General features: G+C 29.9%; 13 protein-coding genes across 13 annotated transcripts; 5 read left to right on the forward strand and 8 right to left on the reverse strand.

Annotated features, from left to right (window-relative positions):
• Positions 1-21: 21 nt before the first annotated feature.
• Positions 22-1,305, reverse strand: PZF1 (Pzf1p; the record flags this gene model as incomplete). The annotated part of the gene is made up of 1 exon (XM_046078866.1): positions 22-1,305. The coding sequence occupies one exon, from the start codon at positions 1,303-1,305 to the stop codon at positions 22-24; it is 1,284 nt and encodes a 427-aa protein (XP_045936360.1).
• A 501-nt stretch (positions 1,306-1,806) lies between these two features.
• On the forward strand, positions 1,807-2,292 carry RPO26 (DNA-directed RNA polymerase core subunit RPO26; the record flags this gene model as incomplete). Its single annotated transcript, XM_046078865.1, has 1 exon — positions 1,807-2,292. The coding sequence occupies one exon, from the start codon at positions 1,807-1,809 to the stop codon at positions 2,290-2,292; it is 486 nt and encodes a 161-aa protein (XP_045936361.1).
• Positions 2,293-2,454: 162 nt separating this feature from the next.
• MLC2 (Mlc2p) lies at positions 2,455-2,964 on the reverse strand (the record flags this gene model as incomplete). The annotated part of the gene is made up of 1 exon (XM_046078864.1): positions 2,455-2,964. The coding sequence occupies one exon, from the start codon at positions 2,962-2,964 to the stop codon at positions 2,455-2,457; it is 510 nt and encodes a 169-aa protein (XP_045936362.1).
• Positions 2,965-3,440: 476 nt separating this feature from the next.
• On the forward strand, positions 3,441-7,592 carry SKI3 (SKI complex subunit tetratricopeptide repeat protein SKI3; the record flags this gene model as incomplete). The annotated part of the gene is made up of 1 exon (XM_046078863.1): positions 3,441-7,592. One exon carries the CDS (start codon positions 3,441-3,443, stop codon positions 7,590-7,592), a length of 4,152 nt encoding a protein of 1,383 aa, XP_045936363.1.
• Positions 7,593-7,695: 103 nt separating this feature from the next.
• Positions 7,696-9,780, reverse strand: RPC82 (DNA-directed RNA polymerase III subunit C82; the record flags this gene model as incomplete). Its single annotated transcript, XM_046078862.1, has 1 exon — positions 7,696-9,780. One exon carries the CDS (start codon positions 9,778-9,780, stop codon positions 7,696-7,698), a length of 2,085 nt encoding a protein of 694 aa, XP_045936364.1.
• Positions 9,781-10,780: 1,000 nt separating this feature from the next.
• On the forward strand, positions 10,781-11,893 carry QCR2 (ubiquinol--cytochrome-c reductase subunit 2; the record flags this gene model as incomplete). Its single annotated transcript, XM_046078861.1, has 1 exon — positions 10,781-11,893. The coding sequence occupies one exon, from the start codon at positions 10,781-10,783 to the stop codon at positions 11,891-11,893; it is 1,113 nt and encodes a 370-aa protein (XP_045936365.1).
• A 559-nt stretch (positions 11,894-12,452) lies between these two features.
• DCP1 (Dcp1p) lies at positions 12,453-13,103 on the reverse strand (the record flags this gene model as incomplete). The annotated part of the gene is made up of 1 exon (XM_046078860.1): positions 12,453-13,103. The coding sequence occupies one exon, from the start codon at positions 13,101-13,103 to the stop codon at positions 12,453-12,455; it is 651 nt and encodes a 216-aa protein (XP_045936366.1).
• Positions 13,104-14,260: 1,157 nt separating this feature from the next.
• JLP1 (sulfonate dioxygenase) lies at positions 14,261-15,394 on the forward strand (the record flags this gene model as incomplete). Its single annotated transcript, XM_046078859.1, has 1 exon — positions 14,261-15,394. The coding sequence occupies one exon, from the start codon at positions 14,261-14,263 to the stop codon at positions 15,392-15,394; it is 1,134 nt and encodes a 377-aa protein (XP_045936367.1).
• Positions 15,395-15,586: 192 nt separating this feature from the next.
• On the reverse strand, positions 15,587-17,152 carry INO1 (inositol-3-phosphate synthase INO1; the record flags this gene model as incomplete). Its single annotated transcript, XM_046078858.1, has 1 exon — positions 15,587-17,152. One exon carries the CDS (start codon positions 17,150-17,152, stop codon positions 15,587-15,589), a length of 1,566 nt encoding a protein of 521 aa, XP_045936368.1.
• Positions 17,153-19,545: 2,393 nt separating this feature from the next.
• Positions 19,546-20,082, reverse strand: SCDLUD_000018 (uncharacterized protein; the record flags this gene model as incomplete). Its single annotated transcript, XM_046081509.1, has 1 exon — positions 19,546-20,082. One exon carries the CDS (start codon positions 20,080-20,082, stop codon positions 19,546-19,548), a length of 537 nt encoding a protein of 178 aa, XP_045936369.1.
• A 1,277-nt stretch (positions 20,083-21,359) lies between these two features.
• SCDLUD_000019 (nucleobase cation symporter-1 family protein) lies at positions 21,360-23,111 on the forward strand (the record flags this gene model as incomplete). Its single annotated transcript, XM_046078857.1, has 1 exon — positions 21,360-23,111. The coding sequence occupies one exon, from the start codon at positions 21,360-21,362 to the stop codon at positions 23,109-23,111; it is 1,752 nt and encodes a 583-aa protein (XP_045936370.1).
• An 805-nt stretch (positions 23,112-23,916) lies between these two features.
• On the reverse strand, positions 23,917-24,717 carry DPM1 (dolichyl-phosphate beta-D-mannosyltransferase; the record flags this gene model as incomplete). Its single annotated transcript, XM_046078856.1, has 1 exon — positions 23,917-24,717. One exon carries the CDS (start codon positions 24,715-24,717, stop codon positions 23,917-23,919), a length of 801 nt encoding a protein of 266 aa, XP_045936371.1.
• A 655-nt stretch (positions 24,718-25,372) lies between these two features.
• On the reverse strand, positions 25,373-25,730 carry SMX3 (mRNA splicing protein SMX3; the record flags this gene model as incomplete). The annotated part of the gene is made up of 2 exons (XM_046081379.1): positions 25,373-25,609; positions 25,719-25,730. 2 exons carry the CDS (start codon positions 25,728-25,730, stop codon positions 25,373-25,375), a joined length of 249 nt encoding a protein of 82 aa, XP_045936372.1.
• Positions 25,731-25,785: the final 55 nt, after the last annotated feature.

Below are 25,785 nucleotides of genomic sequence, written 5' to 3' on the forward strand. Positions count from 1 at the left end.
ATTAATGTCATAACATTTTTATCATTCACCCTGTTTTGGTGATAGTTGGCTTTCAACTAATTCAAGTTCTTTCAATTTCAATTCATGAATCTTATGTTTCTCTATGTGTCTATCAAATCTTTCCTTTGTTTTAAATTTTCTATAACAACCACTATATATGCAATTATATTTTTTTCCTACGGAGTGCAGCAATAATGATAGAGTAGACTTTCCATCTTTTATATGGTTTTTTAGATTAATTTCAGATCTTATGGAATCCAAATCGTTGGTACGCAACGCTGTTTTTAGAGTTGGTTTTTTTTTGTCATTCTGTTTCTTTTCAACTTCAATATTAGGCTTATTAGATAACATGTTTGTTTCTTTTGACAATTCCTGCTCTTTATATCTTAAAGCATCACCATCGGTAGAATGTACTAAATTGAGATGATTCAACAAATCATTTTTTTTTGCAAAATCTTTGACACACAACATACACTTCCAAGACCTAATCACCATACTTTCATCATGAACTGTCATGTGCATTTGTAAACCCTTTTCACCTATGCAGTATTTCCCACAAATAGCACATTTAAATTTTGGATGATCATTTTTAATATGCAATTGTAGACTTGTCCAGGTTGGAAATGATTTTGTACAGGATATCATATTACATCTATATTTGTCTTCCATATTTGGATTATGATGTTTGTCCATATGGTTATTTAAGCGATAGGGCCTTTGAAAATTTTTCCCACAAATTTGGCAAGTTAGCTTTTTTTCATGCACTCGCATTCTATGTGACCTTAATTGGGGATGTTTATAGAAACTCTCACCACAAATTTCACAAATAAATGATTTTGTATGGGTAATTTCATGTCTTTTCAATTGTTGTCTGGTTACAACACCTTTATTACAAATAGAACAATGAAATGGAGTTTCACCTGTATGCGAGACCAAGTGTCTTTCCAAATGATGTTTTCTGGTATAGGAATTTCCACATTCGGGGCAAACAAATTGTCGTACTTCATGATGAACAATTTGTTGGTGTTCTGTTAATTGGCATGGTCGAGTAAAAACTTTATTACAGCCTTCATAATGACAATAATAAGTTTTTATACGTTTGGAAGAAGTTGCCGTTCTAGCTGTTACAGCTGAAGTACGATCGCATTCTCTAAGCTGTTTTGTTAAGCTTGAAAGTATCGTTGATGGAGGGGTTGTTGCACTTGACGATTTATTACCTTCATTTTCCTTATCAAATAACTCTAAATTTTCCTTATTAAGTGATAAATTTGTTGTGTTAGAAGGGTATGTAGGAAAAGCAGACATTCTATCTTTGACATAAATGATCTTCTTATGCTCAGAAAGAGGATAAGATGGAAACAAAAAGGTATAATACAGTTGTGGGTATGGTTGATATTAATTTTTTGTTGCAAGTTTTTTTTTTCTTTTTTTTCTTTTTTCTTTTTTCTTTTTTCTTTTTTTTTTTTCTTTTTTAGTGATGACGCAGCAAGTTTCGAATTGATGGCAGAAATGTTCACTTTCTTTTTTTTTTTTTTATTTTTTTTTGTTTTAGTAGAATTTCGAAATTATTAAAAAATAAAAAAAATTTTTATCTGTATTTTTTAAAAAAGAAAAAAAAAAAAAGAATTTCTTTTTTACACACAACAAAATAAACTTTTTTTTTTTTTTTTTAAAGAGCATATCTTATTTATCGAACTCAATTCCAACTTCCATTCGATAGAAACTTTGAATCTGTGCAAAATTAAAAAAAAAGTAGATAACTAAATTTATAAGCAACGTACAAGTAAAATAAAATAAAAATCAAAAATGTCTGATGCGGAAGATGCCTTTAATGATGGTCCAGAACATTACGAAGATTTTGAAAATGAATATTTTTCAGATGAAGAATTGATAGTTGATGAACAGACAACAACTAATAATAACAATAATAAAATAAACGGTAACAACGTAGAAAAAGATAGCGAAAATAGAACAATTATAACTGGTGGGAACGGAGAATATGATGAGATTCATACTAGAAGAAAAACTTTAAAAGAAAAAGCCATTCCAAGAGAAGAAAGAACAACTACTCCCTATATGACTAAGTATGAAAGAGCAAGAATTTTGGGTACGAGAGCGTTACAAATTTCCATGAATGCTCCAGTTTTTGTAGATTTAGAGGGTGAGACTGATCCATTAAAGATAGCTATGAAAGAGTTGGTTGAGAAGAAAATTCCTTTAGTTATTAGAAGATACTTACCTGATGGATCTTTTGAAGATTGGACTGTCGAAGAACTAATTGTTGATTTTTAAAAGAAGTTTATTAAGAAAATATACACATATGTATGTATTAAATCGTTGTATATTATTATATTTATAAATATATAAATTACTGGAAAAAAAATAAAAATAAAAAAAAAAATGTAATAATAAACATCTTTCTTCTTTATAGGTGTATCTGGTAAAAGTATTAATTTATTCAGAGATGATAGCTAAGAATTTTTCGCCTTTGAATGTACTTTTTCCTGTTAGTTTATTAACAGTTACAAAGTTTTTTAAGGCCCTATTTATATCTTCATCCTTATCAAACCCAACTATTTTTAAATATGCAATTAATTCGTCATAATCCACATTCAGTTGGTCTGCATTACCAGCACCAACAAAACTATCATTTTCTGTTTTGGTATCATGCTCACCAAAAACTTTAAATGCCTCGATTATTTCATTTTCCTCTGGCATGTCTCCTACAAGCTGACCCATTAAAGATAAAAAATTGGTAAAAGTTACAGAACCATTAAATGGCTCCAACATCTTTTTAATATCTTCAACACTATCAGCTTTACCTAAGCCTTCATACAATTTAAGCAAATCAGGCTCTGTTATTGTTCCATCTCCATCTTCATCTATAATTTGAAACGCATCCTTAACTTTTTTGATTTGACTTTGTGAAAAATCACTAAATGTAGTTGATTTACTATGGTTCATTATATTTTGGATATGCACTCTTTAGTGATAAGATTAAAGCTATATTTTATGTATACATATATTGCATTATTTATTTACTATAACTTTATTTAATTTTTTTATCTTTTATTGTAAATTAATTTGAATTTGTTTGTAATGTTCACCAAAGGGGAAATTTTATAATTATTGTAATACAAAAAGGAAACAAATACACAGAAAAACAGGTAGAAAGGTTTTATGCATGTATATATTTATATATTTTTTTCATGGTCAAAAAGATTCTTAATGGTAAAAAAAAAAAAAAAAAAAAACTTTCTATTTTTTATCTTTGTTTTTTTCCTCAGTATTGCATGTAAATTGTTTCTTTTCATTGCTAACCAACCACCCTTTTTTTTTTTTTTTTTCTTTCTTTCTTTTTTCCTAGTCCCATTACTACCAACAAAGGAAAGACCAAAAACTTTTTTATTCTTTCACTATACAGAAACCTTATATTACCTATGGCATCACAGGTGAAAATATACTTGAAAAATGCTAAACAGGCTTTGCAAGCACAAAACTATGAATTAGCCGCTGATTTCTGTCACGATGTTTTAGAAGAAGATCCTAATAACTATTTTGCGCATTTATTTTCAGGTAAATGTTATGATATATTAAATTTGAAAGACAAGGGGTTAAAACATTATTTGAAGGCAATTGAAATAGACAAAAATAATGTTTTAGGTTGGAAGGGGTTATTTTTATTATTGAAAACTCACTATGATCGAAATGTTTTAAACTATAATAAGCTTTTTGAACTATGCTATCAATATTATGAAATTTTAGTAACTCAAAATAGTTCAATCCAGCCACTAATTGATTTTGTAAGAGATTTTAAAAAATCTCATGGTGATTGTGAGAAAACATTTTTACAGAACATGGTACCTGGTCAGCATTTCGCTGAAACTTTGGGAGCGTATTTGATGAAACCACAAGATGCTTTACAAAAACTATTGAATATAGCATTGCATGAAGAAAATAGCAAAGTTAGCACAGTTAAGGCGAAAAGGGCGATGGGACTAAGTCCAAATGATCCTCAATACCAAGAGAAATTAAATGAAATTGTTTGGGATATTTACAAAGATTCAGAGGTCAAAGTTTTATATTCCAAACTGATTAATTTGATTGATGACGATGATGAAAGAAAAAAATTAGAAGAAGAAAACTTTTTTTATAAACTTAAAGTTTTAAAAACCATGCCACAAGACATTAAATGGGTCCATTTCAAAGAGTTGAAGGAAACCGTAGAAGATATGGTTCTACTTAATCATAATTCAGATATCGTTTGGAATTATTATTTTGAATGGCAAGATTACAATAGTTTAGATGACTTTGATTGCTCCATCATATCCCGCTTTATCAAAAAATTTCCGTCCGATCCATTGGGAAATATTTTTTTTGGCTACATTTCGTCATCCTTTTCTAAATATAACAAGCAAGAATTCTATAAATTGAACTCAAAAGACGAAAATGAAACAATTGAGGCGGACGAAGACGAAGATGATGATTCAGATTTTACTTTGACCGAAGATGATATATTCAGCTTGTTATTAGACAGTGTTGCCAAGACACAAAAAAGCATTTTGTCACACCGTATATTATCAGCATATTGTATTCAATCACTAAAGTACAAAGATGCATTGAAGTTTATACAAAAGGGAATTCAATTATCTTATTTCGCCAAAAGAGATTTTGGTATTCAACTGGAGAATACAAAAAATGACTTGACCTTAAATTTAGCTCTAGCTTACACACATGTAGATTCCCCTAAAAACCATAGTGCTGCATTGCAATTATACAATAAATATCTATCACAATTTCCAGATGATACAAAGGCTGAGGTTGGAAAAAGTTTAATTTTTATTGAACAAAAGAATTGGACAGAAGCTGCGGCGCTATTAAAGCATGTAATTAAAACAGATCCAGAAGATATGACCGCCTTATCTGATTTCTGCTGGGCCCAAATGCATCTTGGCGAGGTGGACATGGCCATCGAAAAATTTAAAGTTGTGTTAAAAAACATTTCTGGTACAGATATTTTGTCGCTGAGAAACATTTCAACAAACCTGTGGAGATTAGCAGTATGCTATATTGAAAAATACAAAACAAAGCAGACAACTGAAAACATGGACTATATAAATATGGCTTTCAAGCATTTAATAGGTTCGATTAAAGTTTCTGTGGATTTTGCTCCTGGATTTTCAACGTTGGGTAAAGTTTATAATGAATATTATCATGACAAAAGCAGGGCTTTTAAATGTTATTTTAAAGCCTTTGAAATAAACCCGGGTGATATTATTGCCGCAAAATATATGGTTGGATTTTTCACCGATAATAAAGACTGGGAGAATGCGGCTAAAATATGCCAGAGGTTGGTTGATGCTGAACTTGCCAAGAGGGAATTGCAAATGGTGAATTGGCCATACCGGGTTTTGGGTGTATCCTGTTTAGAAAGTCGAGATAGTAACGGTTCCATTGGATGGTTTCAATCTGCTTTGAGAGTAGACAGTTCAGATATTGAATCATGGATTGGTTTAGGCCAAGCTTATTTGTATTGTGGCCGTATTGAAGCCTCATATAAAGCATTTTTAAAGGCAACTGAGTTGGACTGCAATCATAATTATGCGTTTTATTTCTTGGGTATCTCTTTGTCTAAATTATACAGATATGATGAAGCTGTTGATGTTTTTGAAAAATTACTACGTACAGACCCATCTAACGTTTGTTTTATTACTACTTTTGCACATATTTTGAGTGAATACTCATCTATTGTGTACACGACTGGTGGTTTGTCTAGGTCTATTGACTTGGCCGTTTATTGTATTGAGCAAATTGAAAATGCCGTTTGTATTTATAGCGTAAACAGTTATATCCTATGGAACACGTTGGCTAACTGTTTAAAAATTTTTATTTTACTACAGACAAAACTATCTCTGTTGCCCATTGAGAGACTTGTAAATGTTTTTGAAAAGCAACAAGAGATGACCAAGAACAGTGAAAACTCGTTTGAATTCAAACATAACCTAACTGTAGAAAGCTTATTTGAAAATGTTGACAATATTAAAATAGCAGCCAATTGTTTATTGTTGTCTTCTCAATGTGCCTTTTACGTTGAGGAGTACAAAAATTTGAATAGAACACTTAGAGCCTATTTATGGTATAATTTAGGGTGTTCTGAATTGCTGGTTTATCAAATTCTGAAAGATATAGAATATGAACAGCAAGCTATTTTGGCTTTCAAAGAATCCATTAAATTTCAGTCAAATGTTGTAGATGCCTGGATTGGTTTAGGATTAGCCACATTATATCTTAACTATAAAGTGTCCCAACATTGTTTTATTAAAGCATTGACTATTTCTCCAAAAAATTACGAAGTGTGGTGCTGTTTGTCATTATTGGCTTTAAAAAACAATGATGTTGCCTTTGCCTTGGAGACATCACGTAAAGCACAAACAATGAATCCTGAATCTTATAAACCTTGGTTTTATATGGCACTAGCTTTGGAAAAAAGCGGCGATAATGAGCGCGGTAATAAACTTTTAAGGCACATTAACACTTTATCTAAGGACAATGCAAGAATCATCCCATTGTTTTATGCTAAGGCAGTCTTGGAACAAAGGATTGGAAATGGTTCAAGTGAAAAAGATATTGAATTACAACAAGATTTCACATCTATATTGCATGGCTTGGAACAATACTTGAAGAAAATCCCTGATGACATTTTCGCTATACAATGTTCTTTGTTGGCATATGAAAGGCTGCATGATTACACAAAAGCCAATGTATTGTGTGATAAATTAACTTCTATTATTGAACAAAGTTTTGAACAAAGCAAGAATGACACAGATTTGTTTCATTATGCGGTGATTAAATCACAATTTTCTCGTATTAAATTAGGTATGGGGTCCTATGATGAGGCTATTGAAGATGCTGAATTATCGACGGGTATTCTGCTTGATCATGAACATAGCAAGTCTTTATTACTTTCTAATTACTGTTGTTTGGGTTTAAGCAATTATTTTAAAAACGATTTTGATTCTACATTACAATATTTCCAGTTGATCTTAGATAGTTCGGAAGTTTGCAAAGAATTGATATTGCTAATTTCTAAAGTTTTATACAACGTTGACAGTGATGAAACCAAAGAACTTTCGATGCAAGAGTTGGCTGATTATGCAAGCGCGCATAGCGGTGATATGGAAGTTTCGCTAACTATGGCAGCAATTAGTTTGATTGAAAAATATAATGTTGACGATTTAAACACAATTCTAAAAGAGATTACTAGCCTACCTTTAAGCGTTTTGTGCAGAGATTACAAAAAGAACGTTCCCTTTTTGATTGAAGAATTGAACAAAAGAATTGGCACCTCAGAAAATAAGCTTGCACAAATATGGCAAAAAAGCACATTTTTTTTCCCAAATTCCAGACAATCATGGGAAAAGTTAGATGATAAGATTGCGTACCAGGTCGGATGCAACGAGCCCAATAGAATGAACACTTGTGAAAAGACAGAACAATTGATAAGATTGAAGAACAAAAGGATGATACAAAGAGGTTTGTTTTTAACACCGTGGAACGAAAACGCAATCAATGCATTAAAAGAATGTTTTTAACCAAGAAAGTGGCATTCAAAGTCAATTGATAAATAAACATGCTATTGGGTCTTTAAATAATATATTATTTCTATGGCTCAGTTTTGATAATTAATACACAATATCATAGTTGTTTAAATATTTCCCACAATGATAGTAATCTATCAATTCTTGTAATTGAATTTAATTGTCTCTCTTGCACCATTTTCAATTGGTTGATTTCACTTGTTAATAGTAATTCCATTTCTTTCCCCTTTACATCTTCCCTTTGTGCCTTAGTCAAAAGCGTAGAATTCTCATTTTTCAAATTTTCTAATCTATAAATTAAATTGGCAATGTTCCAACACAAATTTGATTTCATAAAATTAAAAGCTCTTGAATTATTGGTTCTGAAAAGGAAAACTGATCTAGAGGCACTCCTGTCCGCAGTTCTGGGTAATTCTTGAATTTCTACGCCATTATAGCGAGCTAATGAAGATAAAACAGATCTAATATCCTTTTCACGCATTAATGCCAAATTATTTAAAAGTTTTTCGGTAACCAATCTATTCTCTCTAATGCAACGCAAAACCCGGAAAGCCGAAGAACCTAGAGTTGCTTGAATTAATGTATCGTAAGTGTAAGTTTTCAAACAAGGAATTAAAGAGGAATATGGTACATAATACATCCCTGGTTTAGCTTCTTTAATGAATTCTACACTGCCATTAGCTAATAATTTTAGGTGTGCATTTATAATGGGAACAGAATGTGGTTCTTGATCATCATCATCTATGTAATCATCATAATCGTCGTCGTGTTCATCCTCATAATTTTCATTTTCCAAATTGTTTTTGTCATTACTTGGCTTGACGGATGCTGGCAAAGGGGGTACTACAAACCCATCTTCCGTTTTTAATCTCTTCTTGGATGGCTGTTCAGCATCATTATCGGTATTATCCGCCGTACCATTGTTGGCTGTCCTTAACTGTCTGCTGGTTAATTTTGTGACAATTGAACCACGCAAGTCGATACTTTTGCTCAAGTGTTTTGATATGTCTATGGCGTTAAACAAAACACCTGGTTGGTTTTCCTCGTGTAACTTCAAATCATCAGTAATGCCTTCTAATTCGTTGAGTTCTTGTACCAATTCTGTATATAATAATGGGCTTTTAACATCTGGAGAGGCTTTTTCCGTGATTTTTAAAGCTGTCTCCAAAATTACAGAGGGTAGATAGCCAGCTCTAACAGCTGCAAATTGAACAATGTGTTGTGATCTTTTAAATTTCCAATACCTTGGTAAATTAAAAGTTAATGAGATGTCATCATTGATTTTTCTTAGAGAGGTTTTAGTATCAACTACAATAATGTTTTGATTTTCATTAACGGAAGAAGGTTGATTAATTAGTTGTAAATATTTGTCTTTAGCTTTATCCTTTGATTGTTGTCTTTTTTTTAAATCGCTCAAAGCAGAATTTTTAGGAATGCTGTTATATTCTCTTGAATAGAGTCTATTCCACAAGTCGATTTTAGGAATGTACAATAGTGGTGTGCAGTTAATAAAAAATTTATCTTCAACTAACCTGACGAATAAAGATTGCAGCATGGATTCAGATACATTGTGGTTGTTGGCTACAAAATCTCTGGGGCGTAAAGAACCAAAACTTAAAACGTTGTGTAAAATTTCACTCATTAATTGTTTTTCGTCATTATCATCATCATTTTCGTAATAGTAATTTGTTAAATTAGTTATAATATCACCGCTATACAATAAAATTAGTAAACCTTCTTCATTATAAGAATAATAGAATTTATTAGTGTTGCCGTTTTTCTTAATATTAGAACCGGCACCATCAGAATCCATATAAGATACACATCTCAACTGGACCAAACTCACTAAAGTTTCTTTAATAGATTTTAAGTCAATATTCAATCTATCACTTAGTTCTCGAAAAGTTAATCTACCTTTTAAAATCAAACATTTAATGACTTCACTTGCTTTTTCACCTAAAAAGGATCTGATTAGTTCCGAATACAAAAAAGCTTCTGGGTTTAAAGTACGCAATTCTACATTATTTATACAATTGGTTGAAACAAATAATTCGGTATTGTTGGAGCCGGAATTGTTATCAGTGGTGTTGGAAGGATCGTTAGGAAGGTTACTGATACCACTATCTTTTGAACCTTCTATCTCTGACATAGTATTGCCAATAATATTATCAATAACAGACATTATTTTGAAGAAGCTGGTCGTATCCGTATTTGTGCTGCTATTTTGCTTTTTGTTTACAAATGTCACGTTATTGCACACAACTTTGAACATAGAAGAATTAAAAAAAAAAAAAAAAAAAATTTTTTTTCCCATCGATGAATCAAAAATATATATGAAAAAAAAAAAAAAAAGAAAAGATCTTAGTCCGTGAATTTGGATTCAAAAAGCCAGCTTCGTATTCATCGGATAATAGCTGCTTCGGCATTACAAAAAGCTTTAAAATCATTTAATACGAATGTATGAGATGTACGATGTTTTCTTTGTAGTATAATAAATGCATAGATTTCTAAACGCAGCCAATCATCTTTTTATATTTATGAATAAAAAAATGATGGTATAAAAAATTAAGAATGTTTTGAACGATTGGTTATTGTTACGTTTGTCCCCGATAAAATTCAAAGGGGAAAGACAAATTATTATTATTATTATTTTCCATTCTTTTAGGAGAAAAAAAAAAAAGTATAAGACGAGACGAAGGAAAGGGGAAACCACTTTGGTACTATTTGCTTTGTATTATTAGGATTGATTTTGTCAAATGGTAAAAAAGCAAGATAATTTTCGTCTTTATTATTTTACATTTCGACTAAAAAATTAACTTTTTCAAAAATATGCTTTAAAAAAAACATCTCAGATAAATATTTGAATTTGTATAACAATAACAATTTTCCCCATCCACTGAACTTTATTTAAAATTTAAATTTAAAAATTAATTGCGCGAGCTTAACTAAAAATATTGAAAAAAATAAAAAATAAAACAGATCTTTTTTTTTTTTTTTTTTTTTTTTTTATTTTCTTTTATTTTAATTTTAATTTTTTCTTTTCCCTCTAGTAAAATTCGTATTACTGGTCTTTTCTATTGACAGATATTTCACACTTCCCCATCTTCTGTTTACTTTTTAGGGTAATTCTTATTCAAATAAAGAAAAGGTTAAATTAAAAACATCACATCCTAATACATAAAATGTTATCCGCCTCCACTAGATTACAATTTGTTAAGCAAGTTGCAAGATCATATGCCACCAAAGTTAGTTCAAAAGATGGTACTGGTAAGATTTCCAGAGTTGCCGTCAAAGTTAACGCTGGTTCTCAATATGCCACTAAAGATGGTATTTCTCATTTGTTATCAAGATTCAATTTCCAAAACACCACTAACAAATCTGCTTTAAGATTGGTCAGGGAAAGTGAGTTATTGGGTGGTAACTTCAAATCCTTTGTTAACAGAGAAAACATTATTTTGGAAGCTACTTTCTTGAAGGAAGATTTACCATACTTTGTTAATGCATTGGGTAATGTTTTGTACAAGACCTCTTTCAAAGAATATGAGTTAGACGAACAAGTTTTACCAGCAGCTAAACATGATTTATTGGTTCACAATGCCTGTCCAGTTAGAAAAGCTGAAGATTTATTATACAATGTTACCTTCAGAAATGGGTTAGGTAACCCAGTTTACTACGATGGTGTTGAAAACATCACTTTAGAAGACATCAAATCTTTTGCTGACAAAGTTTATGTCAAAGATAACATCGAAGTTATCGGACAAGGTGTCAATGAAGGTGATTTAAAGAGATTTGTTGGCGAATCTTTATTGAATTCTTTGCCAACCGCCCAATCTTTGGCCAAGACTGTTTCTCCCAAGACTTTTAACGGTGAAACTAGATTGAGAAATATCGGTGACAGTGTTGCTGCTATTGCAGTTCCAATTGCCCCAAGTGACTTTGCTACTTATGAAGTCTTGGCTAAGTATTTGTCCTCTCCATTATCTGACCTATCCTCTTTGATCTTTAAAGTTAAATTAGACAAGTATTCCACTTCTGGTTTGTTTTCTTTATATGTCAAAGCTGCTTGTCCAAAAACTGTTTCTGCCAACATCAAAAAGATTGTGACCGAATTAAAGGCTGGTAAGGATATTTCTGTCGCCAAAAACTATGCTGCTACTCAATTAGCTTTAGAAAATCAAACTTCTATTTCTCCAGTTCAATTGAATTTGGACTCCGTCAGCAATTTTCAATTAGGTAAATTTAATTACGTTGCTGTTGGTAAAGTTACTCAATTACCATATGCTGATGAATTATAAGGGGGAGAGCAATAAGGAGAAGAAGAAAAAGAAAAAGAGATTGAGGGAGGAAATATACATATATAATATATTCTCATTATACATAGTATAATAATAATCCAAAATGTGTTTTTTTTTTTTCCCATATTAGGAGTGTGACAATGGGTGAGAGGCAAGTGTTTGCAAGAGCTTGGTTTAAAATATTTCTCTCTATTTTTAATAATGATTTTATTTATTTATTTTTATTTTTTTTATATCTATATATATATATATATATATATATATTTGTCTTTATCTACTATTATTGTTATTATTATTATATTTATTCATATATCTATTCAGTATAACTTTATTTATTATTTATTACTTCTACTTTTGAATAATATCTTTTAAAAATGTCTTTTTTTTTTTTCTCTTTTCATTATTCATAGCATTGTAAAGTAGTAATTAGTAGTATCACCATTGTTAACTTACACTAATATACGATTAAATTATTCCGAAAGCAAAAAAAAAAAAAAAAAAAAAAAAAAAGGCAAAGCTCCATAGCTTATCTATTGATACAAAAGTGTTTACAATGTTTTTATATAAATGAATCCTTAGGTTCATTTTCAAGTAAATATTTAATTAAGGTGTATAAAGTTTCTCTATCCTCTTCATTATATATCCATAAACCGTAAACATCCCCTAATAAATTTTTAATAATCAATAATTCGTCATTTTTTTCAATTTGGATGTTAGTCAAAACTTGCTTCTCCTCTTTACCAAACAATTTATGCTTATTTATTACACTATTTGGTGTTATGGCTAATGAAAAATTTTCTGGATTACATCTATTAAGTATTATCAACCCGTAATTATAAAAATCTTGACCTTGTAAAACTTTCTGTTGAGTGCTACCGTTACTGCCATTATTATTATTTATTTCGTTGACATAAGAAGAATCCGTTTTCACAGTGTCCATTGCCTTAATAGCAGTAGAAGATGTGACAGATTTAAGTGTTGCACTTTCGTTACTAACATCATTCAGTAAATTTGTTGAAGTGTTTGAAAGATCTCTTAAATAAACCGCTAAAACACCTTGATATTCTTGTTTGGCCCAATTTTCTTGCTCAATATCATATTGGTACAAAACTGCATGTGAAGTATGAAATAACAACTGTTTAATTTTAGGATCGTATCTTCCAATGACATTGAAATTTAAGGCTTTCCTATAAAGGTCTAAAGTATCCATATGTGGTTATTATGTTGTGTAGTTTTCAATATTTTATATACTTTAGTTATCAAATGGATCATTATACTATTGGAAATAACCATTTAAAAAAAAAAAATACAAGTAGGGGCAAGACTATTTTTTTTTTTTTTTTTTTTTTGGTTAAAGTTCAAAATAAAAATAAAAAAAAAAAAAAAAAAAAAGTGAAATCCGATATAATTATTGTCCGATTTACGGATAAGACAGAAGAGTAATCTAATTATTTAGCCAATAATATGAAAATTGCACATGATAACAAGCACTGATCTACTTGGATGTTCAATCTGGCCGGTTGTACTAAAAGGACAAAACATACTTTATAGACTTGCATGTCCATCTTCTTAAATTGAACTGTTTCACGGAAACTAGTAAGTATTGAAAGTTCGTTTGCTTCATCATGATACTTGTTTCTATAAAGTTAGTTGTGATAATATTTATCGAATATCTAAGATCACTCTAGCATTAAATTATTAGCTGGACAAATTATTCCTAATTTTGTTTCACCTAACACATTTAGCAAAGACTCTTTTTGAGTTGTAATTCAATAATCCTATAACACTTAACTGTTATAAAATTAAAATTCATGATAAATTTTTTTATCAAGAAAACAGCAACTAAAGAATTGGAAACTCCGTTTTTTTTTTTTTTTTTTTTTTTTTTTTCTTTATCGCCTCCACCAAAACAAATAGAAATATATCCAATTAAATAATGACAAAAAGATATAACTTGATTGACTTTTGACTTTCTCAACCAACACAAAAAAATCGTTATTTTTTTTTTTTTTTTGTTCTTAATGTGTAGCACTCACATAGTCATCAAAAGCACCCAATTTCTCAAGTCCTTTTTGAATTCATCCTAAAGTCAACTCAAAAATAAAATATAACAATATATATGTTTTCTGTTTATTTGTCGTTGGCACTAACATAAGACAGAGGTGTAACATAATGATATATTTATTTACCAAGAAATATTTGTTTTTTTTTTTTTTTTTATCAATATATAACTAAGAAGAAAAAACTAATATACACTCGTTTATTCGTCTTTTCTTTCCGTAATCATTTTAGTTAATCTACTATTTTATACTTTTAATGTCTATATGTATAAAGCAGAATATGGGAAAAAATTAAACATTTTTAACTATGGCTTATAATCCAGTAACATTTGGCTATTTTGACACACATTTTATTGCAGGGCAAGATGAAGTTAGTGCTGACGGTTTATTAAGAGTCAACAAAAAATATAGAGATGCCTCAAAATATCCGGACTTCTTACCCACATGGGATCCAAACGAAAAGTACCCACCCATTGAATTCCATAAATATGAAGACCCTGCTTTGAGAGCCAATCCAAAGTTCCCAAATTTGTTTCCTAAAGGGGTCGAACATTATACTTCTAAGATTACTCCAAAATTGGGCGCTGAAATTAGAGGTATCCAATTAACAGATTTGAATGATAAAGCTAAAGATGAATTGGCTTTGTTTACTGCTCAAAGAGGCGTTGTTGTGTTTATTGACCAAGATTTTATTGAAAAGGGACCCGTTTGTGCTACTGAGTATGTTAAACATTTTGGCAAGTTACATATTCATCAGACCTCTGGTAGACCTGAATCAACGCCCTATTTACATATCGCCTTTAGAAGACCAGACCATAGTGAATTTGAAAGAGTTTTCAAAGACAGTAACAGTTCCATTCGATGGCATACAGATGTTTCTTATGAATTGCAGCCCCCATCCTATACTTTTTTTGGTCAAGTTGAAGGCCCAGATAGCGGTGGTGATACTCTATTTGCTGATTCTATAGAAGCTTATAATAGATTATCACCTAAATTCCAGAAGTTTTTAAATGGGCTTCATGTTGTTCACAGTTCTAGAGAACAAGCTGCTAGCTCAAAGAAACAAGGCGGTATTCAAAGGAGAGAATCTGTAGGATATGTTCATCCACTTGTTAGAGTTCATCCAGTTTTAAAACAAAAAAGTTTGTTTGTTAATAGATCATTTTCCAGAAGAATTGTGGAATTGAAAAAAGCGGAATCAGATTTAGTTTTGGATTTCTTGTATAATCTAATTGATAATACTCATGATTTACAATTAAGAGCAAGATGGGCTCCTGGTTCTGTAGCCATCTGGGATAATCGTAGAGCTCATCATAGTGCTGTTATAGACTGGGAAGAACCGGTCAGTAGACACAATTTTAGAGTTACTCCACATGGTGAGAGACCCGTTGAAGATTTAAAATTTTTAAATGATGAAACCTATTATCCAGACTTAGCCTGAAATTGCAACTTAAAGACGTATATTTAGACTTTTTTTTTTTTTTTTTTCATCTTTTTTTAATATTTTTATTTAATAAAATATTTCTATTTTTTCATATATATTAAAATTAAAAAAAAAAAAAAAAAAAAAAAAAAAAAAATATATATATATATATATATGCTTTAATGTTTTCTAAATCATACTTTATTTACTTCAGTTTAGTCTTTCTTCAAATCTCAATTCGTTGCTGATAGGAATACCAACCAATAGCTTTAAAAAGTTTTCAATGGCAAGCTTTTGTTTGTTTAATCCATTAATTGTTTGAAATCCTTTTCTAGTCAATGGAGCCTTCAACCAGTAACCTAAAAACCCTAAAATTGGGTACAACTTTTCAAAATTTGCATTATTATCATCTAGTGACTTGTAAGTAATTCTACTCAAGAATTCAGAAACTATAACTAAATCCAAAACTAATGGAGTAGCCAATAAAGAATCCTCACAAACATTAGAAATGGAAATTCTATTATGACCACCTAACATTAATTCAGAGTAATATTCATCTAGAGCAACTTTTGAATCACCAACTGCCTTCATATATTTAATTACAATGGTGTGGTCAATTTTTTTACCTAACTCGTCATTATACAATATTTGGTTAGAAGCAATAATGTCATCAACAACAGAAGATTTTGAGATCTCTTTGGATCTGAATTGTTCGTGAGAGCTCAAATTGAAACCATCATTGTTACCTAAATGGTTATATGAAGCGATGGAAACTGGTCTTATGCCGGCATCAACCAAAAACTGTGCCAAAACAGATTTGAATTTGGTTTGACCAGATTTGAAATCATCACCAACAATAAAAGACTTGTGTTCTTCTGCCAAGTTAACAACACCTGGTACCAAAGTATTTTGTGGAGAACCATTAATAAAAATTGAATTTTCCAAAATAGAAGCGACAGCAAAAATGGTTGATTGAGAAACTTCCTTATGACCATTCTTAATAGCGTTTATCAAATTCTCAGCAGTATCGTTAATGCCTTCGATAATAGAAGAGTAACGTTCAGTATTGGCAGTCCATAAGACAATAACTTTGTCTAGACCGTTTTTGTTTTTAAACTCTTTGATATCATTTCTAATTTTAGTAACATGATCCCATTTGTTATCCAAGTCAATTTGGTTATTTTTTGAGTTGTAAACATTATTGGCTCTATCCTTTTGATTCAAAGCAATAAAGTCGGGATAATAAATAGATGGCATTGGCTTATACTCTTCTAATTTCTCTGCCAATTTGTCTTGCAAATTAACATCAAGAACTTTAGCTCTTTTACAAGCATCTTTCAAATTGGCGTTGTTGATGTCCCAACCGCCAATGACCAAATCGTCTGGATTAACAAATGGTACGATAGAATTGAACGGAACATAAACATCACGTCCAGTAGCATCAACACCAATTTTAATTGTGGATGCCTGGGTTACAGAACCAAAATAATTGGGTTTGACGACACCATCTTTATTTTCAAAAGAAACTTTGTGTTTATTAGCCAAATGAGCGGCGACAAATGTGGAACCATTGTTACCAGCTAAACCAACCAATAATAGACCAACTTTACCAGCTTTTAAGTCAACTTTGAATTCGTAATCCTTAGAAAATGGTTCGACATGGTATTTGTTGTTCTTTGGATCTTTAGTGACTAAAGCGTTTTCATAAGTGATTTTAGTGGTCAAAGTGTCAGTGGACCATTTTGCATTTGAGTTCGCGACAGTGATAGATGACATTTTTTTTTTTTTTTTTTCTTTTGTGGTTGTTTTACTTGATGTTTTTATTTTTATTGTTATTATTTATATTTATATAAAGTATAAAATTATAAAGAAACAAATAAAATACATAAAGAAAAAAAAAAAAAAAATATAATTGTCAAAAATGAAAATAAAAAAAAAGACTGAAACTCTCTGTTTATATACCTTTATTTTAGTTCAATTTAAATTCAATTAAAACTAAATTTATTTCAAATCGAATTTTGAATGAAAAATTGAATGATACATATCATAATATGTTGTTTATGAAATATGTTTATTATATGGACATTTCCATTAAAAATATAAGTAGTAGTAGTATCAGTAATTGCAGCTTTATTATAATTGTACTAATGAAGACATAAAAGTCGCAGAAACCAATATTATTCGCATGTGTTAATAGCTGAATAAATAAATAATTTTTGCTCGTATTAGCTTTGTGGTGAAAATAAAATATTATGATTGGCTATCGGTAGAATATTTTCGCCGAATTTTTATAAATAAAAGGATACGTATAATAATACATTATTTATAAAATATGTTTATTATATGGACATTGTCATTAAAAATATAAGTACTAGTGGTGATATTAGTGGTGGTAATAGTCGTGGTATTATTATGTTTGTATTGATGAAGACACAAAAGTCGCAGAAACCAATATTATTCGCATGTGTTAATAGCTGAATAAATAAATAATTTTTGCTCGTATTAGCTTTGTGGTGAAAATAAAATATTATGATTGGCTATCGGTAGAATATTTTCGCCGAATTTTTGTAAATAAAATGATACAATATTATAATTTATTGTTTATAAAATATGTTTATTATATGGACGTGGTTATTAAAAATATTATTGTTATTATGTTTGTATTAATGAAGACATAAAAAGTACTGCAGCTAATATTATTCGCACGTCTTAATAAATAAATAAATAAATAAATATCGCTTGAATAATTTTTTTTCTGTATTATCTTTGTGGTCAAAATAAAATGTTACTATTGGCTATCGGTAAGACATTTTCGCCGAATTTTTTTTTTTTTTTTTTTTTTTTGACAAATTAAATAAATAGAAAATAATCGGTTTTAGTATTATTATGATTATTATTAAAGTGGGAACAGTAATTATAATAACAGCTTCGAAAACTCGGCGTTTTTTTGGGCTTTTCGACTAGTTCAAAATTAGACATTCTCAAAAGATTTTCAAATAAAAAAAATAAAAAAAAATTGGAGTAAATTAAAGTAAATTGGAGTAAAATAAAGCAAAATGGAGTAAAATAATTTTTCAGGTAAATTTTCCAAGCACAAATGATGCTCCGATTATATGTAATTTTGTAAAGCAAAGGATAAATAATAAATTCACGTGCATATAAAATAATATTTAGTCAAATTAAGAATTATAGGTAAATATCAGAATTGTACAAGAGCTGGCTTTTGGTTAATCTTTGCCTATATAAAAAATACTGGTTTTTTAAAAAAAGAACCCCCCCGGTAAAATAAGCTTTGGACAAAATAGAAAAAAAAAAACTCTTTTCACTAGGTTCATCTGATGTTGTAAAAAAGTTACTATTTTCAGGTATAAAAGAATAAATCAAAATACTATCTTTAATAATATCAGTCAAACATTTTATATGCTGAGGATGAGTATACTTTACATTTGCTGTATCCAAATCATTATTATACAACTGTAAGTGCTCTTTCATTGAACCCCGATGCGTTTTTAATTTGGCTAAATGTTTTTCATCTGAAAAAGTGGATGGTTTATAGGTACTATTGACAGATACAGTATAAGACACACTAGTATCATCAGAGGAGAAATTATTCAAACTGTTAACTGTATTATTAGCAGAAACGTTAGCAGAAGCAGTAGATGCATTTACAGCAGCAGAAACAAGGATATTACTATAAGTAGGAACGGGGTCACTAATGTTACTATTACCAGTAACAGAATCGAAATTTCGATCAAAATCTCTAAAGTTATCAGGAAGAAAATTTCTTCGAAAATTCTGTGATTGTATTTCTATTACGGGCAAACGAGTTGTGTAACGAATGAACTTTTTTAATTGCCTGCCTGTCTCAAACCTTTAAAATCAAACACTGAATTTCCTAAGCCCTCATCAGTTACTGACTATTCTATCGTATTTTCAATCAAACACGAAACCAAATCATCAGATATTTCTGTAGATTTTGCGTAATTATCTTCACCATTTTCAATAACTGCGCATTCACAATTATTAATATCCTGATTACAATTATCTTGAGATGTGTGCGATGCCGTTGCACTGTGTTTTGTTAGCCTTGTTCGAATACAATCTTCACTGATACTATCCTTTCCAATCACCTGTTGGGCACAAATATCATTTACGTCAACCAATTGATTTCAAATATCAGTATCTTCCTTGTCAATTGTTATATTTTTGCGGATTGTATCAAATATAGCACCTGAAGTATGTGGAAAACAACGAACTTGTTCTATACGAATACCACAAAAGTTCCCACCACAATTTTTTTGAAATAAATCAATATACATATTATTAACCTCATTCAATGTTGACCAAATAAACTTATAATTGGACAAGCCAATTGTATTTTTAAAATCTTCTTTTTCCTGAAGCTCATGCTCTACATTCTGGAAATATCTGTTTATATTATCATTATTCACAGTGTTAGATGTCAATTTGTAAACAGGGCAATTATGACACACTATTTGGTTAAATATATCATCTCTAATAAATAAACGTTTATAATTTGACTCAGAATTTTTTAACTTTGGTAATAGATAGTTGAAATTGGGGTGATCTAGATCTTCTCTTTCAATACCATGAATAGTAGTCATGTGTGCCTTAAGATTGCTACCTGCATAAGGACTATATTTACGTTTAGTGGCTTGTGCTGGAAACATATTAACACAATGCATACAAAAAATTGAATCATCTTGATTCCCATTTCCAGAGGTAGCAGTGGATAAGTTGAGAGTTTTATAGACATGTTTGCAAATGGTTGACTCCAGCTTTGACCTTTTAATACCTGTTTCGTTAGATTTATGGAATATAAAATTGTCACATGCAATTGATTTTAGCTTGGAACCTTTATATTCATGTACTGATTTGTCGTAAGTCCTATAGGGATAACATCGAGCTTCTGTGGTAAAGTTTTAAGGTTTGATATTCTATTTGTTAGATATATCAGTTGCTCCTTTATTATAAATAAATGTATTGATAATATTATTGTGTTACAAAATAAGTAAAAAAAAAAAAAAAAATATTATTAAACATTCAACTATAATAATATTTATAACTGGACTAGACAAAATACCAAAGAAATCAATGCACAACAGTTCAAAAAACTAACTCAACTAGTTTTTAGAATGGTGGTTGTACATGTTTATATTACAACTTCACAATTTGAATATTTGTTATATTTTTTTTTATTTTTTATTTTTTATTTCGTTAAAGCTAGAAATTAATATCTTTTTACACGAAATCTCGAATAATGCTCTAGTTTAAATTTTTGTGAATTTGTTTTATTGTCCCCAAGAATTAATTTTTTTTTCATAAAAAAAGAAATCTAAATATTGTACAACTCTAATAAATATATATCTGATGTATTTTAAAAAGTGAATATGAATTTTGTCACCTTAAAAAAAGAAAGTATAAATAAGAAAATAAAGGATGCCAAAGATAATGACACTTTAAAAAGAAAAATCTAACCAGTTGCCTGCAGTGACAAAATCTTTTGTTTAATTTTTTTTTTTTTTTTTTTTTTTTCCATTTATCATCAATTGTAGAATTATTAAACAAGCAAAAGAATTAAAAAAATGCTTAAAAGTATTTTTTTTTCATGCCACTAATGCATGGCACTAATGTATCATGTTTTTAAATGACCGTTTTTTAAACGACTTGGTACCATTACAAACAAATTAATCAAATTGATAAAAAAACAAAATGTAACACTATCTTTTACATCATTTGTTTCATCCTATCTTTTCTTTTTTTTTTAACATTTATTGGATTGCAACATTCTTGATTATAATATATATATTGGGGAAGGTTTGTAGTCTAGAAAGAAAACTTAGAAAAAGTTTGTCCTTATGTTTTCTTTACTTTATTTTGCTTCCGTTTGATTTTTGTTTTATACATTAAATGTCTAAATTGACATCCAAAGTAAAGAATTAAGTATAATATAGAGAAAGAGATGTCTAAATCATCTATGCGTAGAAAGATATTAAAGATTTTGGAAGTGCCTCACGATAAGAGAGAAACATTAAGCGTTTTAAGAAATCCTGATTTACTGCCGATCCCAAGGAAAGAACAAACATGGGGATTTTGGTCAAATTTTTCATACTGGGGTATTATGTCCTTTTGTGTTGGTATGTGGATGTGTGGATCTTCTGCGTTAAGTGTTGGTATGACCTATGGCCAAAGTCTTGCTGCATTTACTGTTGGTAATGTTTTTACCATGATGTTCACACTTGCTAACTCTTACCAAGGTTTGAACTGGAAAGTTGGATATACACTATCACAGAGATTTGTATTTGGGATTTATGGGTCAGGTGTTGGTATTTTGATTCGTATTTTGATGAGTATTGTTAATTATGGTTCAAGTGCTTGGCTAGGTGGGCTTTGTGTGAATTTGATATTAGATAGTTGGTCGCACCATTATTTGCATTTGCCAAACACATTGCCTGATAATATTGCGATGACTACAAAACAGGTTATCGGGTTTATGATATTCCATGTCATTTGTGCTTTTACCTATTTAATGAAGCCATACAAAATGAATTATCTATTGATTTGGTCATCCGCAGCTTGTTGTTTGGCCATGTTAGGTATGGTTATTTATTTAACACATAAAGCTGGGGGACCCGGAACTGGGTTTAAAGATGTCAAACAGACTTCCCATGGCTCTGAATTTGCATGGAACTTTATCTATCTGGTTAGTTATTGGTATGGTTCTGTTTCACCTGGTAGTACTAATCAATCAGATTATTCAAGATTTGCGTCTTCAAAACGGAAAATTTGGTTGGGTACTATTTGCGCTTTATTTATTCCCACAATAATTATCCCAGTATTTGGCATTATTGGTGCATCTACTTGCCAAAAATTATATAACGAGTCTTACTGGATGCCAATGGATATTTGTGAAAAATGGTTATTTGATAGTTATGATCCTGCAGGTAGAGCAGGTGTTTTTTTCTGTGGCTTAGCTTTTACTGTTTCTCAAATAGGTTACACTGTCTCATCATGTGGATTTGCTAGTGGTATGGATTTAAGTGGAGTTTTGCCTAAGTATATTGATATTATGAGGGGTGCGTTGATAACCGCAGTCATTTCTTTTGCTTGTCAGCCTTGGAATTTCTATAATTCCTCATCGACATTTTTAACAGTTATGAGTGCATTTGGTGTTGTTATGACACCAATTATTTCTGTTATGATTTGTGATAATTTTCTCATTAGAAAACAGCAATATTCTGTGAGCCAAGCTTTTATTGTTAAAGGGGAATATTATTATACTAAGGGGGTTAACTGGAGAGCTATTTTTGCTTGGATTGCTGGTATGGCTCCAGGATTACCAGGGATAGCTTGGCAAGTTAACAATAATTATTTTACTAATAAAGGGATTGTGAATTTCTACTATGCAGATAATATTACTTCCTTTTTAATCTCGTTTTTCACTTATTGGGGATTGTGCCTTATTTTCCCTGTTAAAATCAAAATTAGACACGATGACAAGGATTATTATGGTGCATTCACGGATGAAGAAGCTAGAAAGAAGGGGATGGTTCCATATAGTGAATTAAGTGCTGAAGAAATCCAGAAAGTATTTGACAGCGTAAGTGATGATAGTACAGATACTGATGAGACTGTAGTAGAAAATGAAGAGAACGATCTTAAGATAAAACTAGACGAAGAAATACATGAAGTCCCCGAAATCGAATCCAAATAGGAAGGAAAAGTATAATGTTTAGTGAGGGAGTAGTTTTTTCTTTTTCTTTTTTTTTATAAATTTAACTTTTTAATTATAATCAGCCTAATATTACAGAAATATTTAATTTTTTTTTTTTTTTTTTTTTTTTTTCATTTTTTCTATCAGCATTAAATATTAGATGATAATAATGTTGCTAGTTGGATGAAGAGATTGTAGATTTGATGCCAGTGTAACCAGTACTTCTGAAAAAAACTAATGTTATTGGAAGCAATATTTTTTTTTTACCATTTGAAGGAATGGCTATCGTCTAATGATAAAGTTTTAAGACATCGTATGTGAAAGAAGTGTAAATGCTGGATCAGTTATTCTAATCACGTGAATATTAGCTGTTTGTTTGTGACTAAGCAAAATTACAAATCAGGTTAATTTTAATAAAATACATAAATTCCATTACTAAATAAATTAAAACAAACAAAATATTAAAGGAAATATTATTTTAAACTTTTTTTTTTTTTTTTATTTTTATTTTTATTTTTATTTTTATTTTTTTGTTCTTAGATTATTTTGCATTAGACATTTGTAATAGGTGAAAATATTCGTAAAGTTAAAAAATAAAAATAAAAATAAAAATAAAAAGCATCTTATAATGAACATTTCAATTGCATTAAATCACACAGATGTATATGATTCTTAATAGAGTATAAAATAAGATAATAACTAAAATATCACCATTCATAAAAAAAAAAAAAAAAAAAAATTGAAAAATGAAAAATAAAAAATAAAAAAGATTTAACTATTGCTAAAAAATTCCTCTTTTTCCATTTTAAAACAAAGATGAATAGATAACAAATAATAAATACATTATTAAAACAGACCAAATGACAATGAAAGTTAATAAGTTAGCAGCACCAAATCTATAAATATATAATTCTTTCAACTGAACCAAATATTGAACAATAACTTTACCACTCAATTTACTTTCACCTTCCGTTCTAACACCGAAGCTAAATGGGACTTCGCCAATTGGATCTTTTGGAGGCAAAGGTAATTTGACCATTAGATCCAAGGCAACTTTAAAACCTTCGGCATTAAGAGAATCTTTAGGAGCTTCCAATAAATATTTTTTCTGTAAACCGAAAAACCCACTCATTGGATCTGATGCACTAGTCAAGGGCTTAGCCAAACATCTAGCACCATTAGAAATTATTCTACGGTGTAATGGCCAATCTTTATCAATACCAACACCTGGAGCATATCTGGTCCCTAAAACAAATGGATAGTTTCTTAATTTCTCTAATAATTGGGGAACACTTTCTGGAGGATGTTGTAGATCAGCATCCATACAAACTAAATATTCACCCTTGGCTTCATAAAACCCTCTTAAAACAGCAGAGGATAATCCACGTTCATCAGTTCTAACAATTATTCTAACATTGTAACCATTCTTATGTAACTTATCAACTTCCTCAACAGAACCATCCTGAGAGTTGTCATCAACAAAAATCAATTCAGTAGTCTTTGAAAATTCATTGCCTAATGCAGCAAATAATCTAGTTGTCAATGGTTTGATATTTAATTTTTCGTGATAAGCTGGAACAATGACTGAGTTTTCAATAGCGGCCATAACGGGGTTTATGAGATTTAATATTTGGATGTTTTTTCTTTTCTTTCGGTCTTATATATATGCATGTAACATATAATAATGTATTTAGTACAAAGACTATCGTATGAGCTAGAAAAGTCAAATATATATTCCAGATACGAAACAGAAAAAAAAAAAAAAAAAGAAAAAAGAAAAAAAAGTCAGAGAAAAATCGGAAAAAAAAAAAAAAAAAGAACAAGTTGTTCTTTTAATTTTTAAAAAAATAGATCACCAGTCAAGCAGTAACCTGTAGGTTTATTTCTTAGGACCAAATCCATCAATAATCACTTTTCCACCTTTCTTTTTATTATTATTAAAACAAAACTAAAAAAAAAAAAAAAAAATTCAAATTAAAAGGGAAGGTGATTATTGATTCATATAAATAATTAAATACCTATAAATATATAAGAGAGTAAAGAGCTCTAAGGTATTGAAATATTAAATTTAATATGCTTAAATGAATTAAGTCGAAGTAAAAAAAAAAAAAAAAAAAAAAAAGGAGAATCTGCTCACGCTCAAGGATGTCATTTAACTATTTCCCTTTGACCATATTCCCGTTTGTTTTGTTTTCTTTTTCCCCCCCATTTTGAATTAAATTATACACCACACAAAAGTTAGATATTCTTTCTCAACCCTTTTAGACGGACACTTCCTCACCCATCCATAGCACGTTATTACATCTTATAAAAATGTCACCCACTAAGCCTTTACTCTCCCCATCAATAATTTCTTCGGCATTTTTTAATCTTACGTTGAAATAATTGTCTGTTGAAACTAGGATCCCTCTGTATTGAGTTTTATTAAATTTCAACGTAACCAAAAATGGTTTATCAATTAAACTTTTCAAAAAAGGTTTGGGATTAATAGGTTGGAACTACAAAAAAAAAAAAAAAAATAATCAGCATAGCTTTATGTTAGTAAACTGAAAGTTTATTTATTCAGCAACATGGATCGTCATCTATTAGCGATGTAAAAGTACATACTTCTTCACTCATTACTATCCTCTCTTTTTGTTTGCACTATTCTCTTTAATACTTCGTAAGAATTGTT

The sequence above is a fragment of the Saccharomycodes ludwigii genome, chromosome I (genome assembly GCF_020623625.1).
Source record: "Saccharomycodes ludwigii strain NBRC 1722 chromosome I, whole genome shotgun sequence".
In the NCBI taxonomy this organism is placed as follows: domain Eukaryota; kingdom Fungi; phylum Ascomycota; class Saccharomycetes; order Saccharomycodales; family Saccharomycodaceae; genus Saccharomycodes; species Saccharomycodes ludwigii.